Source organism: Hemicordylus capensis, chromosome 12 (genome assembly GCF_027244095.1).
Source record: "Hemicordylus capensis ecotype Gifberg chromosome 12, rHemCap1.1.pri, whole genome shotgun sequence".
Taxonomy (NCBI): Eukaryota; Metazoa; Chordata; class Lepidosauria; order Squamata; family Cordylidae; genus Hemicordylus; species Hemicordylus capensis.
Window position 1 is genome coordinate 11260767 of NC_069668.1, and position 15067 is coordinate 11275833.

The 15067-nt window shown below is 50.6% G+C and overlaps 2 protein-coding genes across 6 annotated transcripts in view; both read right to left on the minus strand.

Annotated features, from left to right (window-relative positions):
- Nucleotides 1–1226: 1226 nt before the first annotated feature.
- On the minus strand, nt 1227–11014 carry DHRS13 (dehydrogenase/reductase 13). 2 transcript variants are annotated; one of them, XM_053274658.1, is made up of 7 exons: nt 8961–11014; nt 7347–7430; nt 6370–6851; nt 5643–5761; nt 5042–5165; nt 3649–3960; nt 1227–2076 (listed from the first exon to the last, which is right to left on the minus strand). In XM_053274658.1, exons 3-7 carry the CDS (start codon nt 6497–6499, stop codon nt 1775–1777), a joined length of 987 nt encoding a protein of 328 aa, XP_053130633.1. In that variant the 5' UTR covers nt 6500–6851; nt 7347–7430; nt 8961–11014; the 3' UTR covers nt 1227–1774. The 2 variants fall into 2 exon arrangements, with proteins under 2 accessions (XP_053130633.1, XP_053130635.1); XM_053274660.1 differs by lacking the exons at nt 6370–6851; nt 7347–7430; nt 8961–11014 and adding an exon at nt 6155–6288.
- A 146-nt stretch (nt 11015–11160) lies between these two features.
- The window catches only part of PHF12 (PHD finger protein 12), a 30744-nt gene continuing 26837 nt past the window's right edge, over nt 11161–15067 (minus strand). For all 4 annotated transcript variants that reach the window (XM_053274653.1, XM_053274654.1, XM_053274651.1 and 1 more), the window contains exons 14-15: nt 14921–15059; nt 11161–13224 (exon numbers count right to left, since the gene is read on the minus strand). In XM_053274653.1, the coding sequence (XP_053130628.1) occupies nt 12872–13224; nt 14921–15059 (492 nt within the window). In that variant the 3' untranslated portion in view covers nt 11161–12871. The remainder of the gene's footprint in view (nt 13225–14920; nt 15060–15067) is intronic.

Here is a 15067-nt window from a genome sequence, read left to right on the forward strand (position 1 = left end):
TTTCCACGCCAGCTCAGGTCAAAGTATATGTCTGTGTTTATAAGCCAGAGAGAGTAAGTAGCTGCGAACAGGAAGAGACCAGTAAATGCAGTCTTCGGCTTCTGTTTTTGTTCTCTTGAGCCACACCTGCAGTTAAAATATATATATGGCGGATGCTTACAATTTTGTATCCACTACTGATGAACCATTACCACAGTTTAGCACACCGAGTAAGGTCATTCACACAATCAAAAACTGTGTTCTACCTGGGTTTGGGAGCTGTGCGCGCTCCCAATTTCCGGTTGTGTGGAAGCAAGCGAAGAGGAAAACCAGGGTAGAAGTGATGTTGATGAAGCAAAGTAGGAGGAATAGCTGGATAGAAGTGACGGTGCAGAAGCAAAGGAGGAGGAAACCTAGGTAGAAGTGATGTTGAGGAAGCAAGGTAGGAGGAAAAGCTGGGTAGGTGATGGTACGGAAGCAAGGTAGGAGGAAACCTAGCTAGTTCTCCTCCTACCTTGCTTCCACACCATCACTTCTCCCAGGTTTCCCTCTTACCTTGCTTCCACACAAGCAAGAAATGGGAGCACACACAGCTCTCAAACCAGGGTAGAACACAGCTCTTGGTTGTGTGAATGGCCTCAGTGTTTGGCAAGAGGCTTCTTATAAGCAAGTCGTGCCATGATGTTTCCTGTTAAGTGCTAATAAACCTAGACAGCGCATGTATATTAGATATCTGAAGAATGTAACCCAGAGCTGTTCTGAGAGACTCTGGGAGTTGAGCCATGCCTCTAAGTGAGCTATAAGCACTTCAGTCCCAGGGAGAGAGAGTTCAGACATGCAAGATCAGCCTCTGGAACTGGCACGCAGGACCCGGCCTCTAGACTGAAAGAGCCTGGCTATTTTCCTGCACCTGGATAACAGAGAAGCATCTTCTACATGCTACATTTCAGGCCCACAGCCTGGTGACAACATTCCAACGGCTGCCTGAAAAGAGCCAGGACTCTTCCGAGGGCCTGTTGCCAGGAGTGAGACAGGACGGCTCCCGCGGCATCTTGGAGATACTACTCATTTGCATTCGGCCCTGTCTACGGGAGCAAGTGGATCACAAGCCATCTAAAAGGCTATCCTCCTACAATGTAGGAGAGGGATTCTTCTTGGAATCTTTCAAGGTTCAGAAGGTATGACTGTGTTTGAAAACACGGAAGGAGGAAGGAGACCAAAAGCCCCATACATTTTATTGCAAAACGTTGTTTCCAGAAAATTTTATTGCAAAAAGTTGTTTCCAGAAAATCGCAGAAATCCGAGGCCTCACAAAAGAAAAGTGGGCAAAACACCTCCCCCGCCCTGCCAATACATACAAACACTTTTGTACAAAACTTTCCCAGAGTTGTTTCCAGAAATTTAAGGCCTCACAGAAGATAAACCAGAGGGAGCAGGGATAGAAAGACAGGCAGAACCCACAGACGCCAGAATTTTCAGTGCAAGATACTCTATGCATCCAGCAGGCAGTTCTAAAGTACTACCTCTAAACCACTCATGCCCTGTGCATTTGATAGATACAAATGCAAATCACTGAGTATGGGAATGCCAGGTTTAGGGTCCCAGACTCAAACAATCCAACCAACCAAAAGAATACAACCATGGGCATTTGGGAGGCACTGCTGGATGCCAGGTAGCATGCATAGCATGCTAGACCCATTGCCCATGGTTGTATTCTTTTATTGGTTGGATTGTTTGAGTCTGGGACCCTAACCCTGGCGTTCCCATACTCAGTGATTCATCACCTGCGGTTTTGTTATCTGCGGGAAAGGAGCCCCAGCGGATCATGAGGTCCACCTGGAGGTAGCCCCAACAGCTTCTCGCTGACTTCCCAAAGCTTCTTGGCCACAGCGTCATCGCAGGCATGGGGCCAGGGATCCTGGAGCTCACAATCAACAAAATAGCGCCCGCTGAACATCTCAATCCCTTCCTGAGTGGCACAGTAGATGGAAGTCTGAGCTCCGCCTGTCGGGTCTCGGAAGAAGAGCCAGGAGAAGAGGAAATAAAATGGCTTCATCCAGGTGGGAATGCTGCGAACTATTTCAGTTCTAACAGACCCTGAAAGGAAAACAACACAGTTGTTGTTACAACCAGAAGGTATGGCCGTGTCTGTTCCTGAGGATGGGAGTTCAAGGGCTGCCAGAAAACAAACATGTTGTATTTGCTCAGAAAGCAAATACTTCATAGGGCGCCCGTGAGAACGGTATGCAATAGGATGCGAGTGAGGCCCGTGGTGCCTCCGTTCAGTCCATTCAAAGGACAAGCGTCCACCCAGGCGACTCAATGCAAAGCATGTTTCAGTGCATTGAGCAGTTATAACCACAAGCATACAGCCTCAGCATCCTATTCTCAGCATGCAACTGTAATTAGGAACACAGGAAGCTGCCATATACTGAGTTAGACCATTGGTCCATCTAGCTCAAAATTGTCTACCCAGACTGGCAGCGGCTTCTCCAAGGTTGCAGGCAGGAGTCTCTCTCTCTCAGCCCTATCTCGTTGGAGATGCTGCCAGGGAGGGAACGTGGAACCTAGATCCTCTTCCCAGAGCAGATCCATCCCCTAAGGGGAATCTCTTCCAGTGCTCACACATCAAGTCTACCATTCCTATGCAACCAGGGAGGACCCTGCTTAGATAAGGGGACAAGTCAGGCTTGCTACCGCAAGACCAGCTCTCCTCCCAAATTAGCCCTGGGTGAAGATTTCTAGCAGAACACTAATTCCAGGTCAAAGTTAACGGAACTATTATTATTATTATTAGTAGTAGTTGTTGTTGTAGTATTGTTTTTGCTGTTGTTGTTGTTTACACAGTCAGACAGGTGTTATTGACTGGTTTGTTTTATCCAGACATCGAGTCCTTCCCAAGGACCTGGGATGGCTGGATTTTATTGTCAATGTTGTTGCTGTTATTCTAGATATCGTCACAGAATATAGGCTGTTCCCAGTAAAGCTGCTTTTTGTAATTGGCTGATGGTGATTTCTGTGGCCCCTATGGTGTTGAGGTGCTCTTCAAGTTGTTTTGGAATTGCACCGAGAGCGCCAATTACCACTGGGATTATTTTGGTCTTCTTCTGCCACAGCCTTTCAATTTCAGTTTGTAGATCTTTGTATTTTGTTTTTTCCTATTTCTTTTTCTTCTAGTCTGCTATCCCCTGGTATTGCTATGCTAATTATTTTAACTTGTTTGTCTTTCTTCTCAACTACAGTTATATCTGGTGTATTGTGTGGCAGATGTTTGTCTGTTTGTAGTCGGAAGTCCCATAATATTTTTGCATCTTCATTTTCTACCACTTTCCCCATTTTATAGTCCCACCAATCTTTGTTGTTATTAATTATTATTATTACTTATTACATTTATAAACCACCCCATCCAGAGGCTCTAGGTTTAAAAAAAACAAAACAACTTTTAAAAAGACATAAAATCACACAATTGAAACCATAGTACTAAAAACAATATAAAAACAATTCAAGAACAATCAGAACCATTGAAAACCAATTCAAATTCTTTTTAAAAAACTACAACACTTTACAAGCTTTGGAAGGCCAGGCCAAACAAATAAGTTTGTAGGGTGCTCTTAAAGGATGATTATTCTCTAGCTCTATCAGACCTGAAAGTACCAGATCCACACCCACCTGGATGAATGGCATAGCAGGTCACCTTGGTCCCTTCCAACCTGTTGGCCAGCTCGCGGGCGTACAAGATATTAGCCAGTTTGCTATTGCAATAAGACTGAAATGCTTTCAACACCCCAGCCACGGGCTTGTGGACATTCTGGAAGTCGATCTTTCCGGGTAGATGAGCATTTGAAGCAACGACCAGCAAGCGGCTAGGCGCACAGTGCTGCAGCCGATCCAGAAGGAGATGGTTCAGAAGAAAGTGACCCAGGTGGTTCACCTGGAATGCCAGGTTGAAGCCATCCTCACTTCTTCCTCCATCGGCAATTCCTGCCAACAAAACACTTTGCATTAAACCAGACCTGCACAACCTAAGGCCCGGGGGCTAGAGCTGGCCTGTGGGGACATTTTTTCTGGCCCCAGGGGTGGCCCGATGTTTTGTGGTGCCCGAGGTGAGGTGCAAAATACGCCTTTGCCTTGTGGCCCTGGTGGGGGTGAGCCCCCTTCCAAAGTTAACTTTTGCCAGCTTTGAAAATGCACAAAAGGCTGGAAGGAGGGTTGCTAATATAAGAAATCAGATACTTCGGAGTTCTCCCTTTGCATATGGGGAATGAAAAACTCAGAAGTTCTCAAAGGGACTAGGTTCTTGCCTATGCATAGCTCGTTTTGCCCCCCCCCCCCCAAGACTCATGAAAGCACACAGACAAGGGATGAACAATTGACAGTATTTATTTTTACTAAAAATCCTAACAGCATTCAGTTAATAAAAGCAAGAGACAGTATTAGGTTCAACCAGTATACTTCAAACATTTAACAGAGTTCTTTCTTATCTTATGGTTAGAAAACGACAGTTAATAGTTTGCTTTTTCTTATAACAACTCTTCCTGTGGTTCGTAGTTATACCTTGCTCTTCCTCCAAGGAGCCCAGAGCGGTGTACTACATACTTAGGTTTCTCCTCACAACAACCCTGTGAGGTAGGTTAGGCTGAGAGAGAAGTGACTGGCCCAGAGTCACCATCCAGTGGGCTCATCCAGTGACTTCTCTGTTGCCTTCCCGAAGCTTTGGAATGCACCCCCTGCTGAAGGAAAAGCCTCCCCATCTCTGACACCTTTGAAGAAGATGTTCCCCCAAGCTTTTAACTAGACCTTAATGTGAATTCTAAAGTGTTTGAATTACTGCTTTTGTTGTATTGTTGTAAACTGCCCAGGAACGCAAGTTTGGGGCGGTATTCAAACCAACCAACCAACCACCCACAAATGCAACTGGACACGAAGTCCTTCCTGTCTCAAAGAACTTCCCGGACAATGATTACCAGAGCAGGAGTCAAAGGTCTGGGGCTGTCACCCACATCTGTGCCTGCGTTCAGCAAGAAGAGCCCCCTGCCTGTGGCTTTAGGTGTGATGTTCTCACCTGCATTGTTGATGAGAATGTCCAGGCGGGGCTCCGATCGCAAGAAGGTCTCTGCAAAAACCCGCACCGACTTCAAGCTGGCCAGGTCCAGGCTCATGAAGAGAACCTCGTTGTTCCCGCTGGCCTGAAGAGAGAGAGAAGTTCGAGCAGCGTACTCTCCGAGGAGGTGTGGTGAGAATGGCGGCTAGTTCCTACCAGCCCGTCAAAACAGTGGGGAGGCTGAAGAGGAGGGCCCAGGGAGGCCAGCCAGCTCTCCTGGCTGCCCAGGAGAGCTCCTTCCTGGGTTAGTGGCCAGGGCCAGGTGCAGGATATGCCCACCCCCCCAGTGGCATCAGGAAATGTCTCGTGAATTAAGACTAAAAGGAAAGCAAATTATCGGGGGATTCGTGTGGGAAGGTGCCAGTCACAGGCCATTTCTGGAGATATGGAAACTAAAAGTTGCCCACCACATCTTGTCCCACTTCTCCGTTCCCACCACAAAGGGTCCTGCGTTCAAGGTGGAATACACACATCCCACCTGGCAGGGATCGGGGCACCAGCTGCTCAGGTTTGATGGACAGTAGGATGTCCTTTTGAGGAAAGCGAAGCGATGTGCTCTCACCCTCCTGATGTCATAGGCAGCGGACTCTCCTCGCGCTCTGTGGCGGCAAGCCAGGATGATGCGGGCTCCTCTCCGGGCCAAGTCCAGGGCCGTCGCCTTCCCGATTCCCGTGTTCCCACCTGGGAAAGCCAAGCAGGGAGATGAGCCCGGGAGTGGCCCAGCCTCTCAAGTGCGAGCAAAAACGCTGTCCACTTCCCAAAGAACTTCCTTGGGAACATAGGAAGCTGCCATGTACTGAGTCAGGCCTTTGGTTCATCTAGTTCAGTATTGCCTACACAGACTGGCAATGGCTTCTCCAAGGCGACAGGCAAGAGTTGCTCCCAGCCCTACCTGGAGATGCTGCCAGGGATTGAACCCGAGACCTTCAGATACCCTTCCCAAAGCAGCCCCATCCCCTAAGGTAGGGGGGGGAAAGCCGCCCTCGCTTTTTGGGGGGGTTGCACGGCCATCATCCACCCGGCGAGGAGGACCCTTTTGGAGCGGAGAGGCGGCAGCCAGCAGGGCGCAAACACCTGGGAGGCAGGCAGGCAGGCGGCGCGCCATGCTTTGTCCGCGGGAAGAAGCGCTCGGCACCCCCGTGGCCCGAGGAGGCCGAAAACGCAGCAGGAGCACTGGGCTCGGAAGCCCAGCTCCGCCACCCGCACCCCCGGCAGCGAAAACAAAGCGCCACCACTGCTGCCGGGGCCGATGGGAGTTGTGGTCCCTTTCCCCACCCGCTGGCGCTCACCTGTGATGAGAACCGTCTTGCCGCGGAGGCCGGTCTCGTTCCTGCATCGGGTCCCTTGCAGGACGTTGTGGTAGAGCCAGGCGTAGAGGCCCAGCAGCAGCGCCAGCCCCGCCAACGCCGTGGCCACCATGATTGCCTGCTCTGTCTGCTGCCTGCTGGGCTCCGCCTCCGCCTCCGGCGCCTGTGCCTCAAAAACTGCTGCCGCCGCCGCCGCGATCCAGAGCGCAAGACCTGCTCTCCTGGCCGCCTTCCTTGGGCTCCTCCCTGCTGCCCGATTGGAGGGCGGGGGGGGCGGCGGCTGGAGGGACCCTCCTCCTTGCTGACACAGCCTTCATGGGCGCACCACTCACTCCACGAGCTTCTCAACAAACTCCTCTCGATGGAACTCCCGGCTCAATCAAGCTGGTCTTGGGGTAGCAACTACCAATGGTCTCCTTTGCTAAGCAGGGTCTGCCCTGGTTTGCATCGGAATGGGAGACGACCTGTGGGAGCACAGCAAGATAGTATAACCCTTAGGGGATAATGAGGCTGCTTTGGGAAGAGCACCTGCATGCAGAGGTTCCAAGTTCCCTCCCTGGCAGCATCTCCAACGAGATAGGGCTGGGAGAGACTCCTGCCTGCAACTTTGGAGAAGCTGCTGCCAGTCTGTGAAGACAATACTGAGCTAGATAGACCAATGGTCTGACTCAGTATATGGCAGCTGCCTATGTTCCTATGATTTCAGTTCTTGCTGTGGCAGTACCAACTCAAGCCCTTACATGCTTTGAGTTCCAACAGGGTCATTTCATTTCATACACGATTCTTCCAACCCGTGTCTCCATATTGTAAGACCAGGAGCCACTCGACTATTTCCGCGAAGCCCGCTCCAAAGGGCCTTTTAAATTCTTGTTTAAAAGGTTGCGCTTCAAAAATAGTCAGTGGGAGGCCATGACAGATATCCCTCGGTCCAATTTAAATGTCACAGCTTGCCTACTTACTCTGAGTTCAGGTCATCATTTTGGGACTGTCACGCTCCATCATGGACACCAGGAAGTGAGTAGGGTGTGCTGTGATTTGCTGGACTGTTGAGTTTGCAAAACACAATGTTACGAATGCAGTTTGGGGGAAAACACACATAACTTGTGAGATCTTTAGACTGAAGGGCTAAGCTCTGTGAAGGAGTGGAATGGTATGAAGTAAGACAAGCATCTAATGAACAACCGTAGGTTTTATTAAAAGGTCATATCTAAAGGCCCACAAAATTCAAGAAGGGAAGCGGGGTTGTTGGGCTAGGTCCCTTCCAACTCTATGATTGTTCCGTGCATTTCCTGTTGATTCCCAATGTACACTGGATTGAATCTTTTTGCATTCTGGTTACATTCTGGCCCCTTTCTAAAGAATTGCCTCTCGAGACCATGCAGTTACATCCCGTCCTGTTACATCATTTCAGATGGCCCTTTTGTTGGTGCCTGATTTTCGAGAGGTTCGGAGTTCGAGGACCTGCGAAAGGGCTTTTTCGGTTGCTGCCCCACTTCTTTGGAATTCTCTTCCCCTTCAGATTCGTCTAGCCCCCTCTTTACCAGTCTTTAAATTCTTAATGAAGACCTTCCTTTTCCGCCGGGCATTTGCTCTGTAGTTTACTTTATTTCCTTTCCATTATCTGTTTTAATTTGCAATTTTTAGTGTAATTTTTAACAGAAGCGTAGGGAGGCTTGTAGCGGTCCATGTGCAGTGGCGGCGGCGGCCCCCTGATCTCGCCCCCCCCATGTCTGACATCAGATGCCAGGACTTGGCTAGCCATGCCCCCACATCTGATGTCAGATGCGGGGGTGTGGTCTCCCAAATGGGGCCATGTGGCCCCATTTGGAAGGGTGTGTGTCTGGGGCCGCACTTGCAGGATGCCTCTGAGTACCAGTTGCTGGGGAGTAACAGCAGGAGAGAGGACAGGCCCTCCTGTCTGTGGCTTCCAGCTGCATCTGGTGGGCGAAACAGGATGCTGGACTAGATGGGCCTCCTTGGGCCTGGTCTAGCAGGGCTGTTCTTATGTAACCTTGTGGGGCCAAGATTTAGCGACCTCAAGCTGGCCAGGTCCAGGCTCATGAAGAGAACCGCGTTGTTCCCGCTGGCCTGAAGAGAGAGAGAAGTTCGAGCAGCGTACTCTCCGAGGAGGTGTGGTGAGAATGGCGGCTAGTTCCTACCAGCCCGTCAAAACAGTGGGGAGGCTGAAGAGGAGGGCCCAGGGAGGCCAGCCAGCTCTCCTGGCTGCCCAGGAGAGCTCCTTCCTGGGTTAGTGGCCAGGGCCAGGTGCAGGATATGGTGCCCGCCCACCCCGCTCAGTGGCATCAGGAAATGTCTCGTGAATTAAGACTAAAAGGAAAGCAAATTATCGGGGGATTCGTGTGGGAAGGTGCCAGTCACAGGCCATTTCTGGAGATATGGAAACTAAAAGTTGCCCACCACATCTTGTCCCACTTCTCCGTTCCCACCACAAAGGGTCCTGCGTTCAAGGTGGAATACACACATCCCACCTGGCAGGGATCGGGGCACCAGCTGCTCAGGTTTGATGGACAGTAGGATGTCCTTTTGAGGAAAGCGAAGCGATGTGCTCTCACCCTCCTGATGTCATAGGCAGCGGACTCTCCTCGCGCTCTGTGGCGGCAAGCCAGGATGATGCGGGCTCCTCTCCGGGCCAAGTCCAGGGCCGTTGCCTTCCTGATTCCTGTGTTTCCACCTGGGAAAGCCAAGCAGGGAGATGAGCCCAACCTCTCAAGTGTGAGCAAAAATGCTGTCCATTTCTCAGAGAACTTCTTTAACCCATCAGTGATTAAAAACAGCGTTTATGCCTGGTAGGCGTACTACCCATTGCTACCAAGGCAAAACCAAGGCCTGGGGAGCCCAACTGGCCTTCCAGGGCTGCAGACCCCAAATCCATCTTCCATCTCAAGAAGCACACATTAGTGTTCACCACTGGTGTTCACGTACCAACCGGAAATCCTTGAAAAGTCGGACTGATGGTCCCAAGTTCCCTCCCTGGGAGCATCTCCAAGAAAGGGCGCAGAGAGACCCTTGCCTGCAACCTTGGAGAAGCCACTGCCAGTCTGTGCAGACAATACTGAGCTAGAGGGACCAATGATCTGACTCGGTATGTGGTAGCTTACTCGGTATATGACAGTGCCATCCTAACACAGCTTTTCCTCCTTCCTTGCTTCCACACAATCACTTCTCCCTCCTCCTACCTAGTTGTTTGCTGCCACACAACCAAATTGTGGCCGCACAACCATCTGGAAGCAACCAATTTGCTTTCACACAACCCAGGCAGTTTCCGGTGGTGTGAATGAACTCTTTAAATAGCCAAACTCTTGGTCACCCTACGGCCTTCCTCCGCTTTATGGTGGGAGAGTGGTACAGTCTCCATGGCGCCATCCTAATCCAGCCGACTCCTGTAAAAGAACACAAATGAATGGCAACAACTGAATTCTGCCCACTGGTAACCTCCAGACACAAGCTCCTGCACTGGGAAATCCACTACAGGCCCATGTGGCAGCCAGCACCACCATGGATTCCTTGGAAACATCAGCTTGGGGCTTAACCTCCTCACCTTGTGTAACAAACTAGTTTAACAAGCTAATGTGCCTCTTGTGTGGCCCTGTTGTTTTTTGTTTCTAATTATCAGCTGTAATGTTGTCTGTACGCTGTGAATTGCAATAGGATTCACAGAGGCCTCCACACCCTGAGGAGTTTATAAAGTGCTGCCAACAAAGGGAAGAGCCAGCAGGGCCACACAAGGAACGAGGCTGTTGGTCCGCCTGATTGTCTTGGGGAGGAGAGCCTTGGGGTAATGAGCAAGAATTGTCCCCTTCGCTACGCAGGGTCTGCCCTGGTTTGCATTTGAATGTACAGGGAGGGGCACCTTGGAGTTGGGATGTGCATGGAACCGGTTTGGAAGCCCTTTACGGGCCTTCGAACCAGTTCGGACAACCGGTGGTTCAGTTGGTTCGAAGGCGGGGGGCATACCTTTAAGGGCGGGGGAGGGTGCCCCTTACCCCTCCCGCCGCGTTTCCCCTGCAGGTGCTCCATTTAAAAAGTCTCTCTTGGGGCAGCAGTGTACCTCCCTGCCGCCCCAGTGCACACGTGCATTTGGGTGAGAGACTACATGTGAGCACTGTAAGGTATTCTGTTTAGAGGAAAGGGCCATAGCTCAGTGGAAGAGCATCTGCTTGCATGCAGAAAATCCCAACTTCAATCCCTGGAAGCATGTAAGAATAGGAAGTAGGGATGGGAGGAACTCCTGCCTGAAACCTTGGAGAAGCCATTGCCAGTCAGCGTAGATAATACTGAGCCAGATGGACCAATGATAAGACCACTTCCCAAGTTCCTAGACATTTAGAAAGTGATGCAAAATGTCCCTTAGGCCCGGAATGGGGGCCATAGCTCCATAGTTGAGCCTCTGCCAGTCAGTGTAATACTGAGCTAGCTAGATGGACCAAGGGTCTGACTCCATATAAAGAAGCCTTCTCTGCTCCCATGACTTAAGATTGGCAGTAGCACTTCAAAATTTCAAGCTGAGAACTTTCTCTCTCCTTTCCCTCCTACACACCTATTTAACTGGAGGAACAAAGGTCAGGATCAGAGCCATCCCATGTGCCAGGGATCAGCTCTGCTCTTCAGGAAACACCTGGGTGGCATCAGAGAGTAGAGAAGCCACTTTTGCTGAGTCGTAGGAAGACCCCAGTTTCACTGAGCGGATTATTGGTGGAGGAGGCGGCAGGAGGGTGGGGAAGAATGAAAGCAGGCCTGCCTGGCCACATGATCTTTAAATAGTAATATGTGAGTTTATTAATACAGACTTAATGCCATTGGAACAGTCATGAAACCTTTCAGCGTTTGTACAAAAGTTGAGTGTCTCCAGGTCAAAACAGAAGTATTAAAAACATTTAAGAATTTAGCAGACCACACCTCTACAGCGGAGCAAGTCTGGGCCTATGGCGATGGGTGGGCAGGAAGGGTTCTTCCACAGCTCACCGTATCCAGTGCCAATGGGAGCAGAGCTGCTATTCCTTCTCCACAACGCCCTGCAAGTATACCCTGTTGTGTGGAGTGGGGAAACAGCGGCCTGGTTCACACAACCATCTGAATCTAGGTTTAATGTCGGCTGCTGACAGGAGCATGATTGTGTGGACCCACGCCAAGATGCTTTATGGCCCGAGATACCTGCCTTGGCAGGTAATGTCAATAACCCACATTAAACCTAGATTCGAATGAATCTAGTGGATCTGGTGAATCAAGTCTGGTGGGTGCTGTGTGGTGTGTGTGGAGCCTAAGATGGTACCATGTGTATTCCTGGGGGGGGGGGGGGAAGGCTGTCCTCTCCCAGTTCCAAGAGACCATGTGTATCCGAATCTTCACACAGTGAAGGAGAAGCGGTTGGCTCCTGTCCGGGTGCAGGTGCAACAGAGGGACGGATCCTGACCGTGGAGGCACCTGCCCCAAGGCATCAGCTGACAGAAACTCTAGCTGGTGGGCCATTTTCCGTTTTGCGTCCCCATAGTCTGGACAGACAGGCAGAAACCAGCAAGTGCCGTATTTTGTTTTATATACAGAATACAGGAAAAAAGTTTCCGTAAACCCTAAAACATTGCAATTTCTTCTGTACATTGGAACTTCGCTGCTGCAGAGACAGGATTCAGAGGTGTGTGTGTGTGTGTGTGTGTGTGTGTGTGTGTGTGTGTGTGTGTGTGTGTGTGTACAGAAGGACGAAAACAGGCTTACGACAAAGAAACGCTTTGCTACAATAGACAACCGGAGGCAACGTCATACCACATGTAGCACTGTACACAGCTTAAAAAACACAGAAAAAGGTCGTCAGTTGATGTATTTACACAGAACCCCAAATATTTCTCCTCATTTTCTGAAAACAGGAGGGATGCTGGGAGAGAACTCTGATCTCACTGCCCGCAATACACAGTCGTGCAAGTGTCATGGGGAGGGAGGCATGGGGGGGGGGGAGAGAATAAACCAGCAGGAGAATAGCACGTCTTTACATTAAATAAAACAATGATAATTGTATAGATTTTGCTGTATGAAAACTGTATTTCTCTCTCTCTCTTTAATAAAAAACTATTGTCACTGGCACAAAATAGAACAAGTTTCTGATTTTTTTTTTTACAACTGCACGGGAGTGCTTGGCCAGGCCATCTGCACGAGCCAGCCCCTCCCGCGGGCTCCACGCAGAGCGGCTTCCGCGTGTGCGCGCGCGCTGCAGTTTGCCTTGTTTAAATTTTTTTGTCTTTTCTTTTCTTAAAATGAAATGTATAGTACAAATATATGTGCAAATGCCCCTAAAACTCGAGCAAATCATAAAAAAATTAATGTTCTTCATTTCATGCAAAGGGCCGCGGCGGGCGGCGGCCCGCGTAGGAAAAATCCAGACAGACATGGTTGGTACGTCAAGGGGGGTGGGTGTTGGTGGGTGGGGGTGTGTGTCCGGGTGTCGGAGGGAGCCCCTCCCAGCCCTCCCCAGCTCCTAGGGCACCGAGTGGGAGCGCAGCACGGGCACCTGGTGGGGCTTGGGGGACAGCTTCTCGTCCAAGTCCACCGCCTGGCCCAGGGCAGCCGCGTCCCCCTTGGGCTGTTTGGTCGCAAACTCCGTAATGCTGAAGACAAACTGGAGGCAGCCCAGCTTGATGTAGCTGCCGTGGTGCAGCAGGGCCGTGCCCTCCCAGCCGGCCCCGCTGCCCCCAATCAAGCTGGAGCTACTGGCTTTGCAGCTGCAAGGCTTCTGAGCCGGCCCCTGGGCCTGAGACCTCATCACCGCGGCTTCCTCGCCGGGCGGCGGCGGCGGCTGCTCTTCCTCCTGCTGGCGGCTCTTGTGGCGTTCTGGAAGGAGAAGAGAGAGATGAAAGGAGCTGGTAGAAGGGAACGGGAGGAGAGCCACTGGGAGGCACACATGTACGTCAACTGAAGAGGAGGAGCTCTCTACGTCTGCGCCGTGCAAGGCATTCTGTATGCAAACGGAGTGGGGCTGCATGACTGTGTCTGTCATTTCTGCGACTCGGTATCTTTTTAGTCCAGTTCTGCTAGTCGTGTGAGGGGTTAGAGCGCTGGACGAGGACCAGGGAGACAGGCGAGTTCAAATCCCCATTCAGCCATGAAACTCACTGGGTGGCTCTGGGCCAGTCACTGATCTCTCAGGCTAACAGGGTTGTTGTATACATAACCACTCTGGGCTCTTTAGAGGAATAGAGGGATATTCAAATATATATATTTTAAAATGTTATTGCAAAACTTAGCCATGGCCCCGCTCTGGCTTCTGAGGTTCCAGCAGTCATTACTAGACTAGGCTAGAAACTTGCTCTTTTGTTTAAATGAAGGCTAAAATTTTCAGGAAGAACATAAGAACAGCCCAGCTGGATCAGGCCCAAGGAAGCCCATCTAGTCCAGCATCCTCTTTCCCACAGTGGCCCACCAGATGCCCCCTCTGGGGAGCCCACAGGCAAGAGGTGTGTGCATGCCCCCTCTCCTGCTGCTGTTGCTCCCCTGCAACTGGGATTGAGAGGCAGCTTGCCTCTGAGGCTGGAGGAGGTGGCCCACAGCCACCAGACTAGTAGCCATTGATAGCCTCGTCCTCCATGAATCTGTCTAAGCCCCTTTTAAAGCCATCCAAGCTGGTGGCCATCACCACATCCCATGGCAAAGAATTACAGAGGTTACTCATGTGCTGTTTGAAAAAGGACTTCCTCTTGTCAGTCCTGAATTTCCCGGCCTTCAGTTTAAGGGGATGGCCCCTGGTTCTAGTGTTGTGAGAGGGAGAAAGATTTCTCTGTCGACTCTCTCTACTTGATGCATAATTTTATACACCTCGATCAGGAAGCTCAGAACTCTGCCCAGTATAACATCCTGGGTTTTGGGGGGCTTTTTTGTGGTTTTTTTTTTTCATTCTTGCAGAAGGGTGCCCTGAGGACACAGACCACTAGCAGTGTTTGGTGCTTCAAAGATGTTGAAAGCCATGAAGTGGCACCAGATACAGCTGCAAGGAAAACGTGTCCAAGATGCACAGAGCCGTTCCTGAGCTAAGGAAAGAGAATCCTAATTTATTTGGGGGGTTATATAGCCCTTCAAAGCAGATCTCTGGTGGGAAGTTTGTTTTTTCGGTGGCTACACTTGACATATGATATTCTCCTGAAGAAGAGGTGCTGAGGCCAAAATAGGTCAAGACTAAATGTTTTCATGCAGCTTGTGAGCCACTGGGTGGAGAGAAAGGCAAAAGAAAGCCCTGAAGAAAGCCCTCATCATCAGTGAGCCAGACATCAGCAGGCAGGCAGAAAAATCATGCTGGACTTAGTCCACTGGTCACGGACCGCCAAGGAAAGCACATAGAGGGTTATTTCAGCGCCCCAAGAGAACATTTCAGCTAAGGACCCGGGGACAACTATGGGGAAAGGGCAGAAGTGCATTGTTGTCTCTTTGCAAACCGAGTTGGAGGCAAGGGAGCCCTTGACGAGAAAGTGAAGTTGTAGGAGAGCTAGAGCCGGGTGTGTGTGGGGGGCAGGGATGAAGGCCATCCAGGACTTACTGATCACACTCTGTACTTTGGCAACCAGGCTGCTGGGAGGGATGAGGGCCGTCTTCTCAGAGAAGTCGCACGAATACAAGACGTTGTCCACGGTGGTGCCGTGTTCGCTGTAATTGAGCAGCTCGTAATGCTTGGTGTTCTGGGGAG